Below are 26,392 nucleotides of genomic sequence, written 5' to 3'. Positions count from 1 at the left end.
CTGACTTCCTTCTGGCTACGATGCTCTTCCTGTGCCAGATCACTGTGGAAATAATACTAGCAGTGATCTGGCACAGGAAGAGCAACACAACCAGAAGTAAGTCAGAGGGCTGCAGAAAGAAGGCTGCAGAGATGGATCCCAGCTTTTTTCAAAGTATTAAAAAAAATGGGGTGGGGAACCATAAACCACCTTATCTGTAAAGTAAGGTAAACCAACTCCCACCCTAGAACATTTCTTTGGAATTTGCCATCCCAGCACAAAAAGAACACTGACTCAATAGTGTGGCAGCCATTGTACAGAAAATAAAAATGACAGATTTTGCTCAGAACTAAAATAAACAGAGTAAGTAGGGATGGCAAGGAAGATAATCAGTAGTGGAGATGGATGGGATCGATAGTTTAGAAGCCATACCACAAAGAATACACAGAATAAAATCATATTTTAAAAATATCATTATGCAACATCAATCATTTACCCAGATGATCTTCTGTAAGCATACAGACAGAGAAACAAACCTCTGTTTAGAAAGGAGCACCCTCCTGTGGCCAGAAATATAATCAAACAATTATATCATATTCATAATTATCAAACAATTGTACATTAACAATTTTGGATAGCTTCTCACATCTGTCTCTGAATTCTTAAATAAGCAAATATTCACTCTAAATATTTACTGAAAATGTGAATGCGCTTTTTGTGCGTTTTAAAACCAGGTTTTAAAATTTCACAAGGATCCAGACTAATCAATCTTCCTTAAAACTAATTTGATGAGTACCCCCTGAAGCCCTTAGATACATTTGAGGTTAGGGGAAGAAAAACTTTTCTTTCTCTTTAGGACGGCACAGAACCCTTTAATGCCTACCATGTTTTCCTTATTTAAAAAGAAAAGGCAGTTGAATAATATATCAGTATTTTCCACCCAGTCTACTCAAATGTAGACCCTTACAAAGAAGAAGAAAATGACTGTTCTTCATCCTCCTGCTGACCCCACCTCTCAGATCACCAGAAGGGGCTTGGGTGTCCTGCACCCACTCAAAAATAAAACACCACCATCACACCCAGTCTATTTGTGCTTTATTCTGTCCACTACCAGTACATCTCACGTCCTTTTCTTTATTTCCTCCCCAATACAAGAAAGGTCACAGGATGGGTGTCAGTATAGGTGCTTATTTCTGTTCTTGTGTTCTGGGTCCAGTAAATACCTTAACGGCTCTTCAGTGTCCCTTCCACAGTTTCTGTTCTTAAAGTGCATGTCTCAAAGTGAAAGCAAAATGTGTCCAAGATATATATTCTAATTTAAGCATTCTGTGTGTGCATGTGCACAGAGGAAACTTCGATAATATGTGTGTTTAATATTAATGTTCTTCATTGAGAATGAGGAACAGAGTAGTAAAAGTATACTACCAAGAAGAGAAAAACTGAGCCAGGAGCATGCGTCTGATGTTCAAAGATGCATGTGACAAATGCCGTATTCTGTGATAACAGCAACTGTAGATTTGCTAGACGGAACAATCTATGCCAGTAAGACCTGAACCACAGAATATGACTGTAAGGCACCAAGTCAGAGGATGGCTTTATAATTTAGAAGAAATCGTATCAAGTAGGTTATGAAAGTGACTGATACGTCCCCTTTCCACGCTTCTGGTACAATATACATAGCAGAGGGAATCTTTCATATCTCCTCTACAGTGGCAGTATGCTCAAGCCAGGTACATATAAAAGATGCAAGGCCTTGCATATAAAAGAGGCAAGGTCTGTGTGCGTATATGGGAGGGTTGCTTTCTTTCTTTATGCTCACAATAGCAAAAGTACCTACAACTACATTCCCATGCACAGAAACAAGTGCATAAGGGACAGCTCGGGACTCTCTCTCTGCAACAAAGATTTGCACACTGACTGTCCTTGTGCTATGTATGCCAAGAAGCAGCAGCAGCCACCTCAACCCTTTCAAGGAGCTACTCCTGGCACTCTTTTGTTTAGCTTTTCATAGCTGTGATGTGTGTTTCCTTGCTCAAGTTGAAGCTGTACTTTTGAGTTGTGGCAGCCTTCAACCCATTAAAAACAAACAACAGTTTGCCTAATGGTAAATTTGTATGATTCTTGGTTAAGATCAATTTAACAGGTTGAATAAATGATGCTGAAGCCCCACACACACACACACACAACACCAACCCTAATCTAAGGCACCATGAAGGCTCTGTAATTAACAGTCACAATGCAATCCTACTTACTGTAACTAAAACAGCAAGAATGTAAAAGCAGCCTATGTTGCTTTCAGTAGTAGAGCCAGCTCCTTACTAATCTTCAGCTCTCATTGTTTCCATTTTTTTTCTTTTCAATTATGAAAAGTGCTTCAGACTGAGGAGTTCAGACTGAAGGGCCACTTCACTTTCAGCCTCACACCAGACAAAAATGCTGTTATTCCAGAAATGCTCTTATGTCCTGTGATTGCTTTAAAAAGCAGATAAAGACTCATAAAGAACAGTGTGAAAAGACTCAGCTGAAAGACGGATTTCAAAAAAATGGGGAAAAATTATTCTGAGAAACAAGAGAATTAGAAACAGGAGCACTGTGAGGTACTTCAAATGGTTTTAAAAATTGGTTTTATTATGGGTTCATTGCATCATGTAAACTGTCCTGAGTGCCAATGATAGGGATTTTGCCATTAAAATGATTTGTTTTTTACTAGTAAAATACAGTTTCCGTTCTGCAAGCACAGATATTTACCTGGATGTTATTGGAAATCTCTCACCCAAACCAATGATTATTATGGTGTGTGAAATAGGAAAATCTCAAGTATATGTGCTTTGTCCCATTTTCAGACTTTCCCCGCTGCCACTCAAAATCTTTCCCCCTTTATTTATTGCACTTATACCCTGCTCTTCCTCTAAAGAACTCAGAGCAGCTTACACAGTATATCAAACCTGATGCTCTCCAGAATCTTTGGAGTACAACTCCTATGAGGCCCTACTATCTGGGAGTTGTAATCCAAAACATCTGGAAGGCACCTGGTTAGGGAAGGTTGTTATATATGCTCATCAAGTGGGCATTCTCCCAACTACACCTCTTACAGCCAGCCCTGATTATGTCCTATACTTGTACATTTCAGTTTGTCACCAGGGAAACTAGTAACGTTTCTTCCAGTTCACTTAGAATGATACCATACAACACCAGCTGGCCTAGAATTGCTGGTGCAATCAAGCTCAGCTTTCTTATACATTTTATATATATATTGGTTTTTTTCATTGCATTGAGCAAGAGACTGCACTAGATGCAGTCCTATGAGAGTCATATGTCATCCTTGCTCTTTTTATTTAATTAAAATCATTTATATTCTGCTCTTTCTGAGGAGATCAGAATGGTGCACAATAAAAATAGTTATATCTTCCTATATAATATTTTTGTAAGCGTCACACTACACACTTCTGCACAAGGGGTGGCAGCAAACGAGTCGCCCAGTGGCAGCAGTGCCCAAGTTGCCTGGTGATGCCAGCCTGCGAGTTGCCCGGCAGCTTCCTGCAAGTCACACAAGTTGCCCGGTGGCAGTGCCTGAGTCACCCAGAGGCAAGCAGGTGAGCAAGCAAGTGTGGTAGCAGAGGCAAGCAAGGTGCCTGGCAGTGGCTGTGCCTGACTGGCCCTGGCCCTTGGTGAATCAGTTGGTCGGTGGGGAAGGAGCGGGACCCATGGGGGAGCGGGACCTCTGGGGGGGGAGGGAGGGAGGGAGGGCAGGGGGAAGTGCTGGCGACTCGTGTGCAGAGGGAGGGAGGGGGTGCTGGCGACAGCAGATGGGGTTGGTGAGTGAGGCAAGCAGGGGCAAAGCCCTTAGTAAACATATATATTGCAAACACACATGCACAGAAACACACACAAGGAAGTAACAGAGCTGCCAAAATATCTAGGAGGGATCAAAAGCCGAACTAAAGAAAAATGTTTTAACTGGTCTCCTGAACATAAGCAACGAGAAAGCCATACATTTCTAAATATCACTTCCTTAGGTTAAAAGGCAGTGTACCTTCCAAATAAAGAATCCCACTTCTTTGAATTTATTAAACAGCATTTTAAGATTTATGAACTTACGCCATTGTTTTCACAAAAGAGCAAACACCTTTTTTTCCTACTCAGTTTTCCTTTAAACTCCATGATCTCACATCCTTAGGATCAGAAGAATATCAAAGAACTCAAGCTCTGAAATTTATTAACTGGATTTTTCCTAGCCTTGAGATTCCAAATTTAATGCTAAAGCCACAAAAGCATTCATTTGTACTCTTTCTCCCGGCTGGCAGCTTTAAACTCTGTGAAACGGAGATCATGCAAGCAGGCTGAAGTCTAACACACTTAGTTACAGCCTTGGTAGATTCATTGGTAACAAATAACTGCTTAGTTTGCCTTTCTAAGTCCTCACATTCCTATTCTCATAATCTGATATTCTATTGCCAATAATCAGAGGTCATAATCTTTTATAGACTATTATCAAGAAAGAAATGAGCAAGTGATTTGTCCATATGCATAGACCTACTTAGTTTTTTCCTACTGTTCTTGGCCAAGAAGTCTCCACATTTTTTCTTAATGAACAGCTGTTGCTAGCAACACCAGACGTCCAAAATAGAGGACCCAAGGGGCTATAGAAACCTTGTTTAAATTAATGATTTCAGACAGGGGATACAGAATACAGCTTCTGATTAAATACTCCTGCCAGGCACAGTGACTGCCCCACATATCTTGCTGAAATTCTCCTCTTTAAAGCATGTCTCCAATTTACTGCTTAATTAACTGCAACTAATCTGTTCCATACAAATAGTCTGGCTTCCTTACAAATCACTCTCACTGGATTTTTTCTGTGAGGTTTTCTGTTACTGTAGATACAGTTAAACAGTGATGGCTAAATGGCCATTGTAAAAGCAGAATAGTTACATTCCAGTGCATTCAGAAGCCATTAAACTCACTGAAATTAAAATTATTTCAAGGCAAGGAGTGCACAGAATTTTGACCCCATTCTTGTTTTATTAATTTTGATATTGGAACATTCTAAAGCCTTATAAGAATTTTAACTGGAAAGGGTGGCTCTTTTCAAATATAAAATACAACCCTCATCATTACTTTAGGGGAAGAATCTAGGATATTCCTGATGGAACAAAACAAGTTTTAAAAAGTTCACTAAAAACACAACAGTCTTACTACTACAGCAGAGATGGGGAACTGGATCCTGCCAGCAGGCTAGATCCTTCCTGCCCCCATAGGTCAACTTTGACAAATGGATGAGGTCATCCGCCTGTCAATCATCTGGCATCATTATGACACCAGGTGACAATTTGAAAGGGGCTTGCCTTTGAAGTTTGCTTACAAACAGACTTCAAAGGCAATGTCTGAGCACCCATTATCTAATTTATGCTGAGAGAGATCACTCTGAAGATCATTTGCAAGTTGTTTCAATACAAACCACTTACAAACAGACTTTACCTGGCTCACATCTAACGTCATTACCTGGCTCACACCTAACATCACATATGATATTAGGGCTGGGGCAGGTGGGCATGGTTTGGGGAATATGGCCTCGTAGACCAAATTGGGACCCCTGCCAGGCCTAGGTAGGCTTGCAGGCCAAAGGTTCCCTGCCTCTGCTCTAAAGGAACCCAATATATTGGGGCATTACAATCTCAGCTGGAAAAAAAAAAGATGGTCCAGATCCAAAATCTTGAGACAAACATAACTGGCTAGAATTGGGTGGTGAAGCACATAACTATAGACTCTCATATCCAGTCACGTTGTTCTAAGAGGGTATGGCAGAGACCACAACCAACTGATTTAAAACAAAGGATATGGCTCAACTACATTTCCTAGCTGGCCCCCACTCTGCATTTTTCTCCTCACATCTCAATCCCTACTCTCTTGGAGCCAGCAGTGACAGTGTAGCAGGTAGAATTTCTTGCGGTCAAAGCAACTCCAAAAGACAGTCAAGTGTAATCTGCTTCCATGCCCAGTTCACCATCCTGGTTATTACTGATAAACCCATATATTTCAAGTTTGGAACAAGATACCTGAATACAATCTTCCAATGTGAGCCTGCCCAAGCATTAAGAATATCAATACAGGCCTTTCTATATGTCCCAAAACCATGTCGGAATGGCACCAGGGAAAGGGCCTTTTCTCCTTTTACATTTGAGAAGACCAGCTGACTGTCACAGAGACCTGCCTGGAATGTTAAGGTAATGAGTGGTGAAGCTAAGCCCACATATTAACCTGGAAGTGTGTCATCAGCACCTTGTGAGCACATTCTGGGCTATACCCTTAAATATGATCACCAGTGATCACCACTTTGGGTTAAGTTTCAGAGGAGCACCTTTCTTTTACTTCTGTTGTAACCAGTCGCGAGGGCAGGTCTGACATGAAGAGTTTTTAAGATATGGCAGTTCTCAGTATCTTGTGCTTTACCAAACCAATGGGTCTATTTGCTTCCTTAGAAGGTCCTGTGACAGTCTAGTCTGCTTATTGCTAGTCATTTTTCTAATGAAATGTTTTAATATAAAAATGTACTGATTTAACATTCATGAATTCTTTGTTAATTTAATTTAATTTAATAAAGTACTGGATTGAAATGTTACTTTTTATTGTAGCATTTTTATTCTTGGATGTTTCCTGTTTGGTTTATATTATATCTGATACTACAGAATTTGTTTTGTTTTGTTAGTTTTCGTTGCTTTTGACTTCCTTCTCAAATTAAATGCAGGGTGCAAACATGAAATGAAGTAAAGCATAGTTTAGTTGTACTGTGCTAGGGATGTTGCAGTAGTTGGGCAGATCTTATTTCCAACAGCGATGACGCTTTGGATAGGGCAATTACCTGGAGCCCACCTTCTGTCTGATTCTATCCAGTGAAAAAAAATTATTTGAAGGATGAATGCACAAATTCTTCTGCAAGCTAGCTGAGTGGGGGTATAATGGATTCAAATGCATATCCCATTGAAAGTCACATATCGCTTCTGCATTTGGATGTACATGTGAAACACTGTTTGGAGCTTCACTGAATCGTAGAGTTGTAAGGGCCCTGTAAGGCCATTGTGTGCAACCCCCTGCTCAATGCAGGAATCCAAAGTAAGGCATATCTGACAGGTGGCCATACAGCTGCCTCTTGAAGGACTCCAATGTCGCAGAGCCCACTACTTCCCTACGTAATTGGTTCCATTGTTGTACCTCTCTAACAGTTAGGAAGTTTTTCCTGATGTTCAGTTGAAATGTGGCTTCCTGTAAGTTGAACCCATTATTGTGTCCTACACTGTGGGATGATTGAGAAAAGATCCTGGCAGTCCTCTGGGTGACAACCTTTCAAATACTTGAAGAGTGCTATCATATCTCCCCACAGTCATCTCTTCTCAAGACTAAACAGGCCCAGTTATTTCAGTCTCTCCTCACAGGGCATTGTTTCCAGTCCCCTGATCATCATTGTTGCCCTCTTCTGAACCCATTGCCATTTGTCTGCATACTTCTTAAAGTGTGTTGTCCAGAACTGGACGCAGTACTCAAGATGAGGCCTAATCAGTGCCAAATAGAGGGGAACCAACACTTCACACAATCTGAAAACTATACATCTGTTAATGCAGCCTAAAATAGCACTTGTCTGTTTTGCAGCTGCATCATACTGTTTCCTCATATTAAGATTGTGATCAACAACAATCACAAGATCCTTCTTGCATGCAGTGTTGCTGAGTCACGTATCCCCCATCTTATTAGTGTGCATTCGGTTTCTTTTTACTAGGTGTAGAACTTTGCACTTATCCCTGTTAAATTTCATTCTGTTGTTTTCAGCCCAATGCTCCAGCCAGCAATATCCCTTTGAATTTTGTTTCTGTCTTCCAAGGAATTAGCTATCCCTCCCAATTTTGTATCATCTGCAAATCTGATAAGCATTCTCTGCACCTCCTCATCCAAGTCATTAATAAAAATGTTGAAGAGCTTTGGGCCCAGGATGGAGCCCTGAGGTACCCCACACATTACCACCCCCCAGTTTGAGCAGGAATCGTTGAGTACTATTCTGCAGCCAACTGTAGATCCACCTGATAGTGGTTCCATCCAGCCCACATTTAGCTAGCTTGCTAATCAGAATATCATGGGGCACTCTGTGAAAAGCTTTGCTGAAGCTGAGATATATTATGTCCACAGCATTCCCACAGTCTACCAGGAAGGTTACTCAATCAAACAATGAGATAAGATTAGTCTGGCAGGATTTGTTCTTCATAAATCCATGTTGGCTTCTAGTAATCATTGCATTGTTTTCAAGGTGCTTACAGACTGATCGCTTTATAATCTGCTCCAGAATTTTCCCAGGAATCGGTATCAAGCTGACTGGTCTGTAGTTCCCAGGTTCCTCCTTTTTGCCCTTTTTGCAGTGAGGGACAACATTAGCCCTCCTCCAGTCATCCGGCACTTCACCCATCCTCCACAATTTCACAAAGATAATAGACTGTGGTTCCGAGAGTTATTCAGCCAATTCCTTCAATACTCTAGGATGCAGTTCATCGGGTCCTGCAGATTTCAACTTGTTCGAGGTTATTAGGTATTCCTTTACCATTTGCCTATCAATCTCAAGCTGCAATCCTGCCCCTGCAACTTCACATTTCTCAGGAGGGTCATAGACCCTCTTTTAGGAAAAGACTGAGCCAAAGTAGGAATTGAGCACTTCTGCCTTTTATTTGTCATCTATTATCATTTTGCCATCCTCACTGAGTAGCTGTACTACTATTTTTTTTCTCTGTATTTTACTATGGATGTACTTGAAGAAAGCTTTTGTGTTGCTTATGGCACCTCTCGCTAACCTCAGCTCATTCTCAGCTTTAGCCTTCATGATGCCATCCCTGCAATTCCATAGCTATCTGTCTGTACTCCTTCTTCGTGGTTTAGCCTTCCTTCCACTTCCTGTATATGTGCTTTTTTGTTTTCAGGTCATCTCTAAACTTTTTGTGACGCCATATTGGCTTCTTCTGCTGCCTTCCCCTTTTTTTCCTTGACAGAATTGTTTGCCATTGTGCCTTTAGAATTTCCTTTTTAAGAAACTCTCACCCATCTTGGACTCCTTTTCTTATTAGGGTTGCTTGCCATGGAACCTTACTATCATTGTTCTGAGTTTATTAAAATGGGCTTTCCTGAAGTCCAGGGTACGCGTATGGCTACTCTCAGCTTTTGCTTCCTTTAAAATCAAGAACTCTAGTATAGCGTGGTCACTTTACCCTAGAGTTCCCATAACTGCCAAGTCATAATCTACCAAGTCATCTTTGTTGGTTAGAATCAAGTCCAGGATCCTCTAGTTGCTTCTTCCACTTTCTGTAGGAGAAAGTTATCTCCAACACAAGTCAGGAATTTCTTGGAGGGGCCATGTTTGGCAGAATTTATCTCCCAACAGATATTGGGGTAATTGAAGTCCCCCATGACTACAATATCATGCCTCCATGAAACATTGGCAATTTGCTTTTCAAAAATTTCATCCTCATCTTCTCCTTGATTGGTGGTCAGTAATAGACTCCATCTACCATTTTCCTTTTATTCCTTTTATTCCTTGCCCCATTTATTTTAATCTAGATATTCTCAGTGGAGCTACCAAGCTCATTCTCCTATATTTCTGTGTAGGGATATATATTTTTAACATATAGTGCAACTCCACCTCCCTTTTTTCTATTCCTTCTGTTCTTTTTGAACAATTTATATCCTTCAATTGCTGTATTCCAGTCATGGGAGTCATCCCACCAAGTTTCAGTTATACCTATTAAATCATATTTATTGTCTTGTATTAAGAGTTCAAGTTCGTCCTGTTTGTTTCCCATACTCTGGGCATTAGTATACAGACATCAAAGACCATGTGATCTTGGGTCTGGCTGTCTTCCTACATTTTTATGAAGACTATTACTGGGCCCCATAAGAGCCGATCTCTCAATTCCTCTTACTGTGCACAAGCCTTTGTGGTCCCACAATCCAAATCTCTTGAGTCGGCACCACCTTCATAACCAGTCATTCACCCAGAGTATTATTCTTTCCTTTTCCACTCCTCTTCTAAGTACCAGAAGGATGGACAAGATAACTATCTGAGCCCCAAAGTCCGTGAGTTTCCTTCAAAGCCTGACATGATTTCTTTGTAGCTCCGCTTGGCAGTATCACTTGTTCCCACATGGATGACAGGAGGAATATCTGTCACTGGGCTTTATGAGCAATGGCAACCCTTCCGTCACATCTCTAATCTGTCCTCCAGGGAGGCAGCATACCTGGTGAGTCCATGGATCTTCTCGGCATAGTTGAGTTTCAATCCCACGCAATACAGTCTCCCACTGCTACTACTCTTCTCTTCTTCTTGTCGTGGGGCGTGATTTTATTACCTCTGCTTGACGGAGCTTCAGCCTCTTGCTTGCTTCTTGTGAGGTCTCCTGTAATTCTTCCCCTGCAGACTGTCCTCTAGTCTCATCCTCAAGTGCCTGGAAGTAGTTCCGTAGTTCCAACAGTGATGGATGTTTTCTCGCTCTTCTGCTCCTAACTGTCACCCTTTTCCATGGAGTTTCCTCCACTTGGTTGTTGCTCTCCACAACAGTCTCCTCTTCTGCTTCCACATGCTGTTGTTCTTCCATCTCCTGTACTTCTCTTTGCTGTTGTTGTTCCAGAGTTCTATCAAAGAACTCTTCATCTTCTCTTATACTCTTCAGTGTGGTCACCCGCTGTTTCAGGCCGCTCCCTTTTTCTCCCAACAGCACCACCAGCTTGCACTAGTTGCACATGTACACCATGTTGCTCTCAGGCAAGAAAACAAACATAGCACACACCTTGCAAATCACCTCCACTGGAGTGTTCTTCCTGTCCATAGTCTCTACTGCCTTTTGTCTCTTTCTTTCTACTTGTATTGGAATGGCCTCTGCTCCTGTCCTTCAGGGTAAATAGGAGAGTCCTGCTGGTATGTGGTGCACTGTACAAGGGGAAAAAATTTAGGGACCTCCCCACCAAACTCCTCTGCCAAACTCCTGTTAGCTCTCCCTGTTAGCTTGCTCTCTGAGAGCTGGCTTGCTTGTATCTCCTCTGGACCAGCTGACACAGTTTCCATAGATTTCCATAGATATCTAAAGCCCTAGAGCAGAAAACTTCACAGAAAAAAGGGGCAGGTTTTGCATACACATGATGACTAATAGGCACGTAGGAATTTAGCAGAAGTAATATAAATATACAGACATACAGAGCAAGTATGATCCTAAACAACTATAGGCCTGGTTGCATGTCATACTAAGCCAAACCATAGCTTAGTGCAAACATGTACATGTGTAGGTTTTGGGAGAGGAGATTGTGGTCATTTTTCTGCTGCATGCAGCTACACCATGGTTTGGCTTAGTATGTCATCCAAATCTGAGCCTGTGGTTTAGCTCCCCTAGACAAACCATGAGTTGTAAACTAAAGGACAAATCTTGATTATAGCTCACTGTTCGCACGTGCAAACCAGGCCATTCCAATAATGATAAAAGAGTTTAGACTGATAGTAAAATTAAGGAGAATACTCACAATAAAGCCAAGTTTTTTGTAATCCCGCGTATACATGGATTTGCGTTTCTCCACGTTGCCACTACTATTGTTGGGTTCAGATTCTGCATCAAAAGCAATTCTTCTGAGTTCAAATATGATATCCCTTTGGGCCTGATGGGATTTTTAAAACACACATTATAAAATATTTTCTAAAAAAACATGCAGAACATTTTGAATGAACATAGTGCCAGCACATGCCCTTATTTTACTCAAATGTCCTTGGATAACAATTAAAAAAAAAAATTCTATAGCACATATTCAGTATTCAAATTCATGTACTAATTTACGTTGCAGAAATTCCCTGGAAGTGCAAATTTTTCTATGTTATATTTTCTATGTTTTCCCTTTTTCTGTGCTATCGTCTGTGTCCACAATAGCTCTTACTCCTTCACTAATAATCAATACTTCTTTTCCTTTAAATTTTTTCCTCAAACACTAATTCTTTCTGGTCCACCAGAAAGTCAGCTCTTCTGTGTAACACATGCTAAGAAAGGGGCATAAGGAACCTTCCTGTTTTCCTACATCAGGCTGGCAGTGGCTCTGTACAGTTTCAGACATGGGTGTTTCCCAGCCCTGTCTGAAGATGCCTCTGACCGCATACAAAATATGTGCTCTACCACTGAACTACAGCGCATGATAGGCAGAATCAAGAGTTACTGGCAAAAGCTGCAGACATTGCAAGGAAATAACAACAGCAAAATTATGAATTACTCATGCATCCTCTGCTTCTGATTCTTGCATAATGCACAAAGGGGAAACACATTAATGTTCTCCATAATAAGCCTCACATGCTTTTGGAATCTGAACATGTTACAGTGAACACCTCTGAACATAGCACTGGGAGCATACACTGAGTCACCAGCACTTCGTCTGTTGCCACTTCATGCAAAGCCACCCCCAGTCCCCAGTATCTCTATATTAATGTCCTTTGTGGATTAAAATGTAATTAAAGAAGATGGTTTTATACTGAATAGAATCAGAATCACTTTATTATTTGCTTAGGATTTTACACTATACTGAATAGTGTGCACTTCCCTCGTGCATTGCCATCCACCATGCACTGAATCTGCAGAAAGCAAGCTCTTAGAAAGAGCTATATCAATCTGAACTTCACAACTACATTTGTTTTCTCCCAAGCTTTTCAGCTTTAAAAATGTAGTATTAAGATCTTTTATACTGTTGTTGAGAGCCAGTGAGGTGTAGTGGTTAGAGTGTTGGACTATGACCTGGGAGACCAGGGTTCGAATCCCCACACAGCCATGAAGCTGACTGGGTGACCTTGGGCCAGTCACTGCCCCTCAGCCTCAGAGGGAGGCAATGGTCAATCCCCTCTGAATACCGCTTACCATGAAAAGCCTATTCATAGGGTCGCCATAAGTCGGGATCGACTTCAAGGCAGTCCATTTCCATTTTCCATACTATTGTTCCCCATTACTACTTTTAAATCAGGATTTATTCTGCTGCTGTTTTTTTCTGGTTTACATTTAATGCTTATTTATTATTTTTACTGTAAACTGCTCAGAGAACTTTTGTAATTACAAAATTAATAAATAGTAAAAAGTTATTTCATCAAATTATGCTAAAATACAATTCATTTAGTTTTGATTAAAAATATTAAACTGAGCATACTTTCCATGATATTTTAAAAGCTATCTTTACCATTTTAATTATGCCCAATACAGTGACTATAAAAAGTCCACAATAAAAATAATGAAATTTGGATAAAAGTATATTCAGTACAATTAATGATTACTATGGTTAGGCAGAGCAATCTGACCAGGTCAAAGGAGTAGATTCAAAAAAAAATTTCCCCTTCCCCTGGTTTCAAGCCTGAATACCGGCATAGCGTGGAGGTCTGGATGGTATGATGAATGGCAAGAATGCACCTTCGTTTTAAAGTATCTGTGAACTGGCAACAAGCATATATCAAAACTGATAGCACTCAGATTACAAACCGAACATGATTTAGGAGATTACTGTCTTGCTTATTGACATGATGGGTATGACTTCACTAACATCCCACAGTGTCCAAAAGCTTTGTTAACACCTTTGCAATACAATTACTTATTTAGAATAAGTAGAGGTGTATGAACCAGAAAGAAGTGGACCGTTTAATGTTTTCTAAGAATACAGCAAACAGTATGGAGCTGTGAAGTGTAATCCTATGCATGCTTAATCAGAGGTAAATTCCATTCTGTTACATCCCACCACTAGCTTCCATATTTGTCAAACCCTGCGGCCTTGGTGCTTTCTTATCCAACCAGTTACTACTACTTTAAACTTTACATGAACATAAATACTTTTTTCTATTTCAAATACTTTTACCTTTTTACAAAAATGGTAGCATGGGATAAAACAGAACTGAGACTTACTTTGAAGTAAAACAATTATATTATAATTTATTAAAGCTTCTCATTAATATATATTAATACATTTACTTGCAAGAAAGTTGTAAAATAAAACTTAGTTCATTATTATTTATTTATTTATTTATTTGTACCCCGCCCTTCCTCCCAGCAGGAGCCCAGGGCAGCAAACAAGGCACTAAAAACACTTTAAAACATCATAAAAACAAATCTTAAAATACATTAAGACAAAACAGCGTTAAAAACATTTTAAAAACTTTTTTAAAAAGGGTTAAAAACATTATTAAAAACATATTAAGCAATTCTGACACAGACACAGACTGGGATAGCTCTCAACTTAAAAGGCTTGTTGAAAAAGAAAAGTCTTCAAAAGGCACCGAAAAGTTAGCAGAGATGGCGCCTACCTAATATTCAAAGAGAGGGAATGTCACAAGGTAGGTGCTGCCACACTAAAGGTCCATTTCCTATTATTATTGTTAGATACAATATACTATTACTTAAAAGTATTACTGAGGCTTTAAGGAGATAACTAGGTACTAGCTCTAGTACCTTTCCCTATGCAATAACCATAGCCAATTGCCCTTTCTAACTCCCACCCCAAGCTCACTCCCAGGCTTGTCAAGGGACTTTACTTGAAGTCTTCCCTCTGACCCTCTGGTCAGGGTTCACTCCTCTAAGGTACATTTCCAGCTTTACCAAGGTCTTCACCAGAAGGATTCATTCTAGTCAGCTTCTACCCACTGTCACTCTGATCTAGCAATCCCAAAGGCTGCTACAAGAATTTTACACTTCTCTCTTGCAAGCCTCCTTAGCTCATGCCTCTAGTGATTTCACCTTTTGAGGGGCTTCTCAGTCTTCTTTAGCTGTCAGCTGTTACTGACAGCATCTTTTCAGTTGTGGCTCCCTATCTGTGGAATGCCCTCCCCAGTGAGGTCCACCTAGGATCTTTGCTGACATCTTTTTAGTACCAGGTAAAAACTTGACTTTTTTCACAGGCATTTGATGCACTATGATGATGATGTTTTTGCTATTAATGTGATGCCAATAATGTTATGAGAGTAGGGATTGTTTTGTATATTTTTATGAATAGGGCCAGGACGAGGCATGACTAGGCCTTGGGCACCAAACTGCCCCAGAACCCAGGTCATCAGGCACCCCAACACCCCTTCCTGATGCAGGCGATGCAGGATTAAATAGGCCCGCTGGCCCCACCTCCCATGTTGCTATGTCAGCATGCTAGCATCCTGTGCGCACACACCTACCATCACCTGAGATGGTGGCAGGGTGTCAACCCATTAGGGATGCCCCTGCCGCCATCTTGGATGATGGTAGGCACATGCGTGCAGAAAGCAATGTGGGAGGCAGATGGGGCGGGTGGGCCTATTTAATCTCATGCCACCTGCATCAGGAGGGTGTTGCCGAGTCCCACTCTGCAAACCACAGCAGCATTGGGTCTCAGGGCGTGATTCACTCCACAGCACAATGCCAGTGCAAATCACAGAGCAAGAATTCCACCCTCTCACCCTAAGGAGGGGCCCACAGCCAGTGCCTGACCTGACCACCTGCTGGCACTGCGCCTATTTATGAATTGCATGTGTTTTTGTATGAATGTGTTAATATTATGTGTTTATGTTTTTGAATATGTTATAAATCACTTAACCTCTGTGTAACAAGCAACTAACATGTCAAATAAATAACATTAGGAATGCTGCTGCTGCTTCAGATACATTCTCTCTCGTCTTCCTTCTGCCTTCAGAGCCTCTTCTAGAATCCCTTGCCAATCGTCTTTACAGTTCACCAAAGACTGCCCAACTGACCCCCAAATAGTGCTGAATGTGGCTTTGTAGTCCCTTCCACAATGACCCTCAAGCCAACTGATTTGTTTCTGATGGAATTCCAAACCCTCATTGGCCAACCCAGCGTGTACACAACCATTGTCTTAGTAACAGGGAGCAACTGTGACAAGGTTTTTCTTTTTCTTTCAGTTAACTATTTACATTCTGAGCAATATCCAAATCATTAAAACATTGCTACTGTCCAAATCATTAAAGACTGTGACTATACAACTTCTCCTTACAACAATATGGTTTCTCCACACATAATTTTCCCCTCTCCCATTCCAGGGGTGTGTTGGGACAATGGGAGAGCATAAGGGAAAGGCCATCCCCGTGCTTTGAATGCGAAAGATCCTATGTTCAATCTCTGCTGTCTCTGAATAGGCTAGAAGAGTTTTTTGCCTGAAAACCTGGAGAGCCGCTGCCAGTCAGTGTCAAGAATACTGGACTAGATATAAGTCAAACCGTTGGTCTCAGGCAGCTCCTAAGATCCTGTGGTCTCTCCTGGAACACCCCTGGCATGCCCAAACCCTTTTTCTCCTCTCCAACATCGGAGTTCCATCATCAGAGATATGCTAGCTATGGACCCTTCTACAGTGGCAGGTAGAAGATTGTGAGGAAGGAGCACTCTCTCTCTGAGGCCAGATTATCTCTCTCCATCCTTACAGAGGGAGATCTGAAAAATCCTATGGCCCAAGGGACTATAGGAATGCACATCATGCAAAGAAACAAGAATGGTGTGACATGGCATACTTACCAATTCTGTCCTCTTGGGTTCAAAATGTCATTGGAATAACTACTTCAAAGTATGGGGTTTTTTTAATGTACCGCAGGCACTTGTGCATACTAAAGAAATAGGGGCTTTTAACTGACGTATTTTTAGTTGTGATTTAGTTCTATGTATCCTGGTCTATCTGCAAAGTTCCTCTGTGGTGCTTTATGTCTCCATACAAGTCTCCCATCCAGACACTGCTTTAGATTAGACTCCCTTACATTCTGCAGCTGAAGCATATTAGGTAGCTTCAGTTCACAATAATTTAGGAAGAAGCAAAGCAAAGAGTGTCCAACTTTCATGAGAGACATATTATTATTATTATTATTATTATTATTATTATTTATACCCTGCCTTTTGGCCAAAGGCCTTCAAGGCGGCTTACAAAGAAAAATAAACACAAGTATAAACATACATCAATAAAAGCAATACAATTTACAAAAATTAAACTAAATAACAAATAACATTATTAAGGAAAAAACATCCTTTTTGTTCTATGGAAGCCTCACAAGGGTCTGTCCTATCCTTTTGACCCTCCAGCAAGAGTTTGTTGCCACTTTCCAAAGTGGGTGAAGTTGACTTGGCATTTGGGCTTCTTGGTCATGGAGCACCCATTTGCCCAGGATGTACTCCACGTTGTTGTGCACTGTGTTGTCATCACACCCCTGGTATGGCTGGATATGAAACGTGACCTTGATAGCATATCTCTTCGCTCCAGGCTTGCTCCTAAGCGGCTGTGGCAGCAGTGGCTTTCCCTCTGGCTCCTGCTCCTCCTCCACCTCCCCCTGCGCCGGCAGCGGCAGCTTGGGCAGGCCCAGCGTGGGCCTCGAAGAACTGCTCGAGGCTGACGGTGTGCTCCATGCAGCCCAGGCAGACCTCCAGCCAGCGCACCAGGGTGGCGTGGTGCAGAGAGAGGAGCAGCTCGGCCGGGGGCGCCGAGAGACGAGCGGCTCGGCCGGGGGCGCCGGGAGACGAGCGGCTCGGCCGGGGGCGCCGGGAGACGAGCGGCTCGGCCGGGGGCGCCGGGAGACGAGCGGCTCGGCCGGGGGCGCCGGGAGACGAGCGGCTCGGCCGGGGGCGCCGGGAGACGAGCGGCTCGGCCGGGGGCGCCGGGAGACGAGCGGCTCGGCCGGGGGCGCCGGGAGACGAGCGGCTCGGCCGGGGGCGCCGGGAGACGAGCGGCTCGGCCGGGGGCGCCGGGAGACGAGCGGCTCGGCCGGGGGCGCCGGGAGACGAGCGGCTCGGCCGGGGGCGCCGGGAGACGAGCGGCTCGGCCGGGGGCGCCGGGAGACGAGCGGCTCGGCCGGGGGCGCCGGGAGACGAGCGGCTCGGCCGGGGGCGCCGGGAGACGAGCGGCTCGGCCGGGGGCGCCGGGAGACGAGCGGCTCGGCCGGGGGCGCCGGGAGACGAGCGGCTCGGCCGGGGGCTGAGAATAACAGGAACTGCATGTTATTCTCACCTGTGTGGCCTCCAAAACCTTGCACACTGTTAATCATTTATGCATAACAAAGGTTTCCCATAAAACTACTGTGGTTACAGAATAAATGCAGCACTTATACCAAACCTGTTTTTCTTACCTGATCTTGAGGATCCATTTTGGTCATCATTCTGTCTTCCAGTAGGTTAAAGGTGAGCACTTGTAGAACATAAAGCTGATGTGCCATTTCATTATTGATGGCCCTCTGTGCTCTGATAACATGCTGAAAATAATAGCAGCAACAAGAACAACATAATCAGGCAAGCTTCCATCTGCATGTATTCACTAAACTGTTATTTTACACCATGCAAAAATGGTGCATGAATATTGGTCGGTGATGAAAAAAGTCTGTTAGCTAGAAATGTGCTAACATTGGAAGATATGCTGTGGTTTTCAGATGTTAACTATTGTTCTTGGTATTAATGCAATTTACCTAGCCCTTCTCCATATATTTGTGTGCATGCAATATGTCCACGAATACAGTTCACATCAGTCAGTTCCACTTTGTTCTTACAAAACAGCATGTGAAAAATATGTACATTAAAAAAATGCTAAAGGGCATCAAAAGCCGAGAAGTGGATTATTAATGCTTCTCCTGTATTGAACATCTAAGGTCAGTCGCTGGAAGGGTGTCTGATCTGACTATTCCACAGTCCTACCTCTTCTCAAGTTCTTCTCATTCTGATGCTGTTACGCTGCAGCCAACTCAGAAGGGACAGGAAGGGGGGAGGCATGAATTTCAGGTGCCTCTGCAGTCAGAAGAAGCAGAGTTGGGGATTGTTGTGTCTGAGCAGGAGCGTGCGGGAGGGGGGCAGCCTGCTCTTCAGCCATTTCCCACGAGTAACGCCCTTTCCGAGGAGCCGAGCGCACCGCCCCCAGTTGAGGCAGAGAACTTGTGGGAGGAAGCTTCAGAAGCAGTGCCAGCTCCTCCTTTCCCAAGCAGTTCCCAGGAGGATTCCAATGAGGCACCGCCTCTTGACCTCGAGCGTGTTGTTCGGGAGCAGGTGACTTCGGATGAGCAAGTGGAGGCGCGGCCCCTGTCTCCTCGTTCCCGCCGCCGCGAGAAACGGACAGGGCAAAGACAGGACTTACGAAGGAGTCAGAGATTACGTTCGAAAACATTTCCTATATAAGCCTGCTGCTCCCGGGGGGGGTCGCTGAGTCAACTTCCTTCACACGCTGCAGAGCATGTCTAGAGTTTAGTTAGGGACTTTAGTGAGTTAGCATAGGGTTTCCTATGAAGCGCAATGCTTTTGATGTATCCATTACTCTAATAAAACGAGATTTACTTGCACACACGCTCCAGCCTCATTCTTTCGGCTCTGGGCGGGACAGCTGCAGAGGTGAGTCTGTGCTGGGACTATCAAGGGGCAAGCATTTTCCACCTGCCTTGCCCTCTCACCCCTGCCCTTTCTAACATATATTATTGTTGTTGTTGTTATTGTTATTACTACTACTACTACTACATTTGTATAGCGCCCCATAGCCGAAGCTCTCTTGGTGGTTTTCTGGGGACTGCCCTTTGCCACAAAGATGAATGTATTTGGCTTCTAGGTGGTTTTTTTTAATGTTAAGGTTTCATTGTGTTAAATTTTTGTAATTTGTATTTTTTTACTTGTGTTTTGCATTTGTGCTTTTTTGGTGTGGCTTGTTTGGCCACAAGGCGGCATAGAAATAAACTATAACCTAACATAACAAATAGATAAAACACAGCAATAACAGTGCTTTGTGTTTGATGGAAAAGTTTTTAACATGTTAACACCACAGAGCAAATTCCAATACTACTAATTATTTCAAGCCCAATTTGCTGACCAGGCAAGTCCAAAATACCCCACATCAAGGGACAACTTAACACAAACATTTTGGAGAGGGAGATTGCTGCTTTCCAATTTTGGCCTTGTGCTAAATGTTTTTTGTGACTCCATATGGTAAAATCAATTATTTAGCAAACTCCAGGAAAATGCTAGATTTCTATCATATATAGAATGATTACGCTTAGGCAGGTATGGGGATCCAGAAATAAGCATCACCATTGCAGATATTGCTCTGCTGTTTGTTCCTCTCCATCCTCTAGGATAGGGCTACACCAAACCAAATACACTAGGTATGTGTAGAAGCCCATAAGGACAATAAACATCTTGTTTTTGCTGCCGGTCTGGGATAGCAAAAACAAAGAAGTTGTTAAGTACCTGACTGGCCAAAATATATAATTGGTGGTCTAGATTAAGTCACAAACTGTATAGAACCACACTAGCCCAAACTTCTGCTAATGGTGTAATATATTCATAGTTCCTTTAAAACATACAACAGAGGAACAATATTTAGTTAAATTGTAGCACAGCAAGATCAATAAATAAATGTTACTTAACCATAAATGAGCACAGAAAAATAAACTGAGGACAAAGTACTTACTTGTAAGATGATTGCCCGAAGTTGTTTCTGTGCTAAAATATTCGCCATTTCCTAATTTTGAAAAAAAAGTAGTAATTTAGTTTGAAAAAAGTCTATAGTCCATTACAGAAGCATAATGTATTGCATTGTCTTAATTGATTACTAGAAGCCAACTATATTCTATTTTACAGAACAGGAAAAAATCTTGCTATCACTCACTTGGATGTTAAAACATGGAGACAAACTGACTACACTAAAACTATTCCAGTGGATCTCAATTGCGTGCATGGGAACCCAATGAAGTACCACCTTCACTTTCATTTTACAGTACAGCTGTCAATCATTTTATATTTAAAGGGAAAAGGTCAGTATTTGAATAGAGTAAGAAAATTATATACTTTGTATATAACATAAACTGTATATACTTTGCCAGAAAAAGTTTATTTCTTACAGGAAGGAGGAACATCTCAATTTTGAGTTGAAATAAAAAATTGGGCAAAGTAGTATGCTAACTCAAATGTCAGAAATAACTACATTTGTATTATTTAACAGATGACACTGTATAACATAACTAAAATGTAATTAATACAAGTATCTTCACCACATAACGTATCTTATGGGAAGATGGAGGGTTTACATCCACAACCTCTTGTGTACATATATATCTTACTTATCTTGCTAACTTCACAATAAATTCTAATACAAACACCTGACAAGAAGCCAACTTTAGCAAAAGACCAAATGTGTTTTGACCTGTATCAGGTCTTCTTCAGTGGTGAAAAATGTGTGTTGTATAATAATGGTCTTCTTCTAGGTCTTAGGAGAAATTACTATACCATATAGATAAAATAGAACGTAAGTATATAGCATTTCACACTTCCAAATATCTATAAAAAAGGGGAGTTCTCTATATCTACAACAACAAAACAAACCTATATGATATATAGGCTGAGCATTTGTATTATCTGGAAATCTAAGGCTAGTTAGTAGACATATTCACTCTAGATTAAGTTAAAGAGTGAATCATGAAAATTACAATTAAAGCACTACATAGGAAAACCATAATATTTCTTCTATTAATATATCACATAATACTCACCCTTTTTATGAGCCATTCTAATTCAATCATTTCTTTATGTGCCAGCCAATTTTCTTACAAATTCTGGCTTCTGAACGAGGTTATATATATATATATAAGGGCCCACTGATTATTATTTTTTTACTTTGTCACTGTTAAAGGGATATCCCATGAGTGTATCTGAGTTTTTAGATATATCCTGCTGTGAACGATCTACTCTTACCTTACTCTGTGAGTGTAACAAAACATGGGGAAAAATGTAACGAACATGACACACCATTAGAAAATCTCACTTTCTCCTTAGGAAACGTATACCAAGATAAAAACTGCTTCACAGTAACTCATTCCAAACATACGTGTTTACAATATAACAGTTGCCCTGTATTGGCTGAGGCTTGCGTGTATCAGTGCTTCCCACCTCCCTAAGAAATGCCTCCTAGAACAACTTCAGACCCCATTTCCTTGCTGTTGGGTAAAGCTCATTAAACCGATTCTGTCTGTTTACGAGATTAATATAGAGATTTTACCTTCACACCCCTCACCGCGAGTGAAACAGCTTCTCAAAGAAAGAATTTTTTTATATGCTAAAAGGTGGGACCTGCATTCAGTTACTCAAATGTCATTTTCTGTCTGGTTCCCCCTTTATAAAACAACCTTTGGCATGGAACAATACTTTGCTTTTCTTACAGCTTCATCTATGAGGAAATGTTTTACTGCTTTACGTTTTCAGTCGATGCCCTCGGCCTATAGGGATGGGAGATATGCTAATGTCCCAGTCCAACGAAGATTCTGCATCTGCCAATCCAGCAAAGTTGAGGATATTGTTCATTATTTACTAAGATGCCCCTTATACAGAGCCCCTAGGCTGAAATTACTTTCTGTGATCTTCATCCCCTGCTAAATAGATCTCCCGTGTAACAAATATGCAATTTACTTGTTGGCAATGATATATTCATAACCACTCAAGTGGCAACGTTTGTGTTAGCTGCAGGGAAAATACGAGCTAGACACCAAAAACATCTAATGGATGACCCAGCCTGATCTGGATTTTGGTATCTTTTAGACCAGGTTTGTTGTTGGTGGACATCCCATTATCTAGGTAATTTTATCTGAAATGTTTTTATATATTTTTACCTTGTACATCTGATTGTTGCTTCTTTTTTAAAGTGACTTGTTTGTAGTTTGCGTTTACTTTTAAGTTTTATACCTTTTGTATATGCACTGTGTTGTGACGGCCAATGGCTATGAACAATAAAAGTCTTATTCATTCAATATAACAGTCTAGTTGATGTCTTCATTCAGTCCCCTTGGCAATGCTGTGTCTAAAGTGTGGATCCAAAATAATGCTCTTTCCTGAAGTTGGTAGTGCACCATTGTTCCTTTCATGTGTATCTTTTCCAAGCAGCAGAACTGAAGTCTTCAGATGTTTGTAACTGCTAAAATGTTGGACCATGGAGGCTTGTAATTTCTTAGTCCTTATGCAGCTCTTATGTTCACATATTTTGATGCATCTTGTGGTCTTGCCTATATACATCATTTTACATGGGCATAAACAAGCATATACTACCCCACTTATATTACAATTATATAATTGTTTGTAAAAAAAAATGTTGGTTGTTTTGTGGGTTGAAACATTTTTTGCCCTCCAAATAATGTTTACAAACTGAGCAATGTCCACATTTGTAGCTCCCCCTATCCTTTATAAATATTTGGAAGTATGAAATGCTACATACGTTCTATTTTATCTGTAAGTTATAGTAATTACAACTAGGACCTAAAAGGAGCCCATTATTATACAACACCAATTTTTCAAAAGTAACCACTGAAGAAGACCTGATACAGGTTGAAATGCATTTGATCTTTTGCCAAGTTGACTTCTTGTCAAGTGTTTGCATTAAGAATTTATTGTGAAGTTGGCATGTTAAGTAAGATCTATATGTACAGAAGAGGTTGTGGATGCAAACCTTCCATCTTCCCTTATGGATATTTGTTTTAATTATGTTATGCAGTGACAACTATTAAATAATACAAATGTACTTAATTCTAACATTTGAGTTAGCATACTACTTTGTCCAATTTTTTATTTCAACTCTTGTAAAGGTTGGGTTTAGATCCTTTGGAGGTACATTTTGGAACATTTCAATGTTGCTTTCATATACAACACTTCAAGCTCTAATTGTCCAACATGTATAAATAGGAACTTGTTCAAGTTTATTGCACAATTTTGGATAGTGAAGTGCAAACACAGTTGCTTTGGAACAGCTGAGAGCCGCTCAGTTGATACTGCGTTCAGTGAGAGGAAATGATCAATGGAAGTTAACAAGCTCAAATGGACAGGAGCCATGTGATCTGGTAGAAATAATTCTGGGCTTGGACCATATAGTATCCTTTGCCTTTTACCTATACTACCCCCTACCAATCCCAGATACCACCAGAGAATGGCCTAATACTTTAAAATTAATACAACTCACTCACCTGCCTCCTGTCATCAGGTGCTTTAAGGAAAAGTGCATTTATTACGGCAATGGTGTATGTTTGTATTTCTTGATCTGCCCTGCATCAGAATACAATTTAAAACAATAAGTATATTAAAGTCAATCATTAGAAAACAGATGATTAAACTGCAGATACAACTGCAGGAAGTTGGGGGAGGAACTCTACAATTTTTTACAAATATATTGTAAATTAATATAAAGCTTCTTAAATGAAATTAGTTGTCAATTTAACTGTTAATCTATCATCTTTGCATCTCACTCTTCTTTAACTATCACAATGAGCATACATAAGGTTGCCTGATTTTTACCTCTCAACCATCCTGTAAGACAGTTTAAAATTAGAAGCAAGACTTGCTGAAGTCCTAATCATTTTCATAGCTGAACATAACCAGCAGCAGACAGAAATGCCGCACAGAGAAGAGATTCACTGAGTTAAATGCATTCAGAGAATGGGAGTGCCACACCACACTGCTCCAGGTGAACTGCTCCAGGGAGCTTTAGCTGGGATGACCTGTCCTCTTCCTCCCTTCTTAGTACCCGGTCCTCACAGCACCCGAAACACATGGAAGGCCTGGATTGTGACCAAACTTTAGTAAGACCTTTGATCCTGGCTGATGGTACAAATCGTTAATGAGATACTGTCAATTTGTTAAGGCTGTTTTTAATATTATTCTTATCTGCTATAACTTTGAATGTTATTTCCAGACATCATCATCATCATCATATTCTACTCACCCTTGAAGATGTGGGATTAACTGGCCAATTGTAATCTCCTGTGCCACCTTCTGGTACAGATCATGGCTATTCAACACCATTGACTCTAAGATGGCTAATGACCGTTGCAGGATAGCAATGTCGGTAGGAAACTTGCTCACGTAACTTGCTATCTATAAATAAAACAGTTTCTTGTTTGAGGCCATGACTGGACGAGAAGGAATGTTCCAACAAATTAGTTAGTGGGAGCATTTGGCCACAATAATAAACCCTGGGTATCTAATACTGGGATAACAGCACACTCAAGTTTGCCTTAAGCATGGTTAGCATCAGTGCATATGAAACACTGAAGTATAGTTAAGAGTAGCAGGGAAAATTTCTATGAAACAAGGGGATTTTCTAGACTGGCTCCTTATTGAGCATTCATACTGAAATTGGGTGTGAAGGTTATACAATTTTGCAAGCTTCTGATTGTCACTCTATACTTTCCAGTGCAATTTTCCATCACTCCTCTCATTGGATTTTTTGCTGTTAGAAAAGTGACAGGATAATTGCACCAGATAAGTGTGGGACAGCAACCAATTTTTTGGCATGTAAACACCCCATCTGGAAGCATCCAAGGAAGCATAAAATACTACACTTCTCTTCTGAAACTATATTTAAAGGCCACTGAGTACTGCATCTGTTCTTGCCACAGACACTGCACAAAATATTCAGAGACAAAAGTACCCTGCCCAGAGGTTTTAAATGGGCCATTGGTCTCACCTGAAGGGTGGTTTGCCCAGGTATTATGCCATCATGTGGGTCATAGCACCATCTAGCGTCTGAAGGCAAGAATGCACTGAAGAAGACCCAGGGCAACCATGCCCCTCCCACTCGAGTTCATTTACGACGAGTCGGAAGTGAGATATCTGAGAAGATGCAATGGCCAACAGGCCTACCAGCAAGGAAATACAAGTACTAACCGTGTAGGAACAACACATACATTCCTAACATATTAAAGGATCTTGACTTAATGCATAAACCAAAACAATGCAACCTGGAATAGTAACCAGATAGCAGATGTTAAAAACACCCCAGCATCCTCCAACAGGGAGGACCATGATGGCATGCTACCTGGGAAAACAGCCCTTCAGGTGAGACCAATGGTCCGTTTTCCCCAGGTAGCATGCCATCACGTGGGATGTACCAAAGCAGGTCTAACAGGGAGGGACCACCCACTGATTAGTCATGAGAAATGACCTGTTGCAGAACATGCCTCCCAAAAGAAGCGTCAGCAGAGGAGTAGCAGTCTATCTTATAATGCTTAATAAAGGAGCCTGGAGTAGACCACACAGCCACTCTACAGATATGTATCTGCAAGAGGTGCGTTGGTTGTGAAGGCAGCCATAGTAGCAGCTGACCTGGTGAAATGTGCCATTATCTTAGCAGGCACTGGAAGTTTAAGTGACTCATACACTAGTGTAATGCAGGCGCGCAACCAACAAGACAAAGTGGATCTAGAGACCTTTTTCCCCAGTGTCCTTGGGTGAAAGGATACAAATAATGACTCTGTTAGTCTTATATCCTGGATTCGAGACAGGTAGATCTTGAGAGCTATCCGAACATCTAGCGAGGGCCAGACCTTCTCTAGTGGATGGACAGGCTTCGGACAGAATGACGGAAGAACAATGTCCTGGTTACAGTGGAACACTGAGCTGACCTTGGGACAAAAACATGGATCTTG

The 26,392-nt window shown here is 41.4% G+C and overlaps 1 protein-coding gene across 4 annotated transcripts in view; it reads right to left on the bottom strand.

Annotated features, from left to right (window-relative positions):
* Window positions 1–26,392, bottom strand: part of ELMO1 (engulfment and cell motility 1) — a 504,161-nt gene that overhangs the window by 273,018 nt on the left and 204,751 nt on the right. For all 4 annotated transcript variants that reach the window (XM_061587900.1, XM_061587901.1, XM_061587898.1 and 1 more), the window contains 5 exons: window positions 24,688–24,839; window positions 23,933–24,011; window positions 20,401–20,451; window positions 18,089–18,211; window positions 11,518–11,649 (listed from right to left, as the gene is read on the bottom strand). In XM_061587900.1, coding sequence (XP_061443884.1) covers window positions 11,518–11,649; window positions 18,089–18,211; window positions 20,401–20,451; window positions 23,933–24,011; window positions 24,688–24,839 — 537 coding nt within the window. The remainder of the gene's footprint in view (window positions 1–11,517; window positions 11,650–18,088; window positions 18,212–20,400; window positions 20,452–23,932; window positions 24,012–24,687; window positions 24,840–26,392) is intronic.

The sequence above is a fragment of the Rhineura floridana genome, chromosome 10 (assembly GCF_030035675.1).
Source record: "Rhineura floridana isolate rRhiFlo1 chromosome 10, rRhiFlo1.hap2, whole genome shotgun sequence".
NCBI classification, from domain to species: domain Eukaryota; kingdom Metazoa; phylum Chordata; class Lepidosauria; order Squamata; family Rhineuridae; genus Rhineura; species Rhineura floridana.
This window is presented reverse-complemented; position numbering and strand designations above follow the sequence as displayed.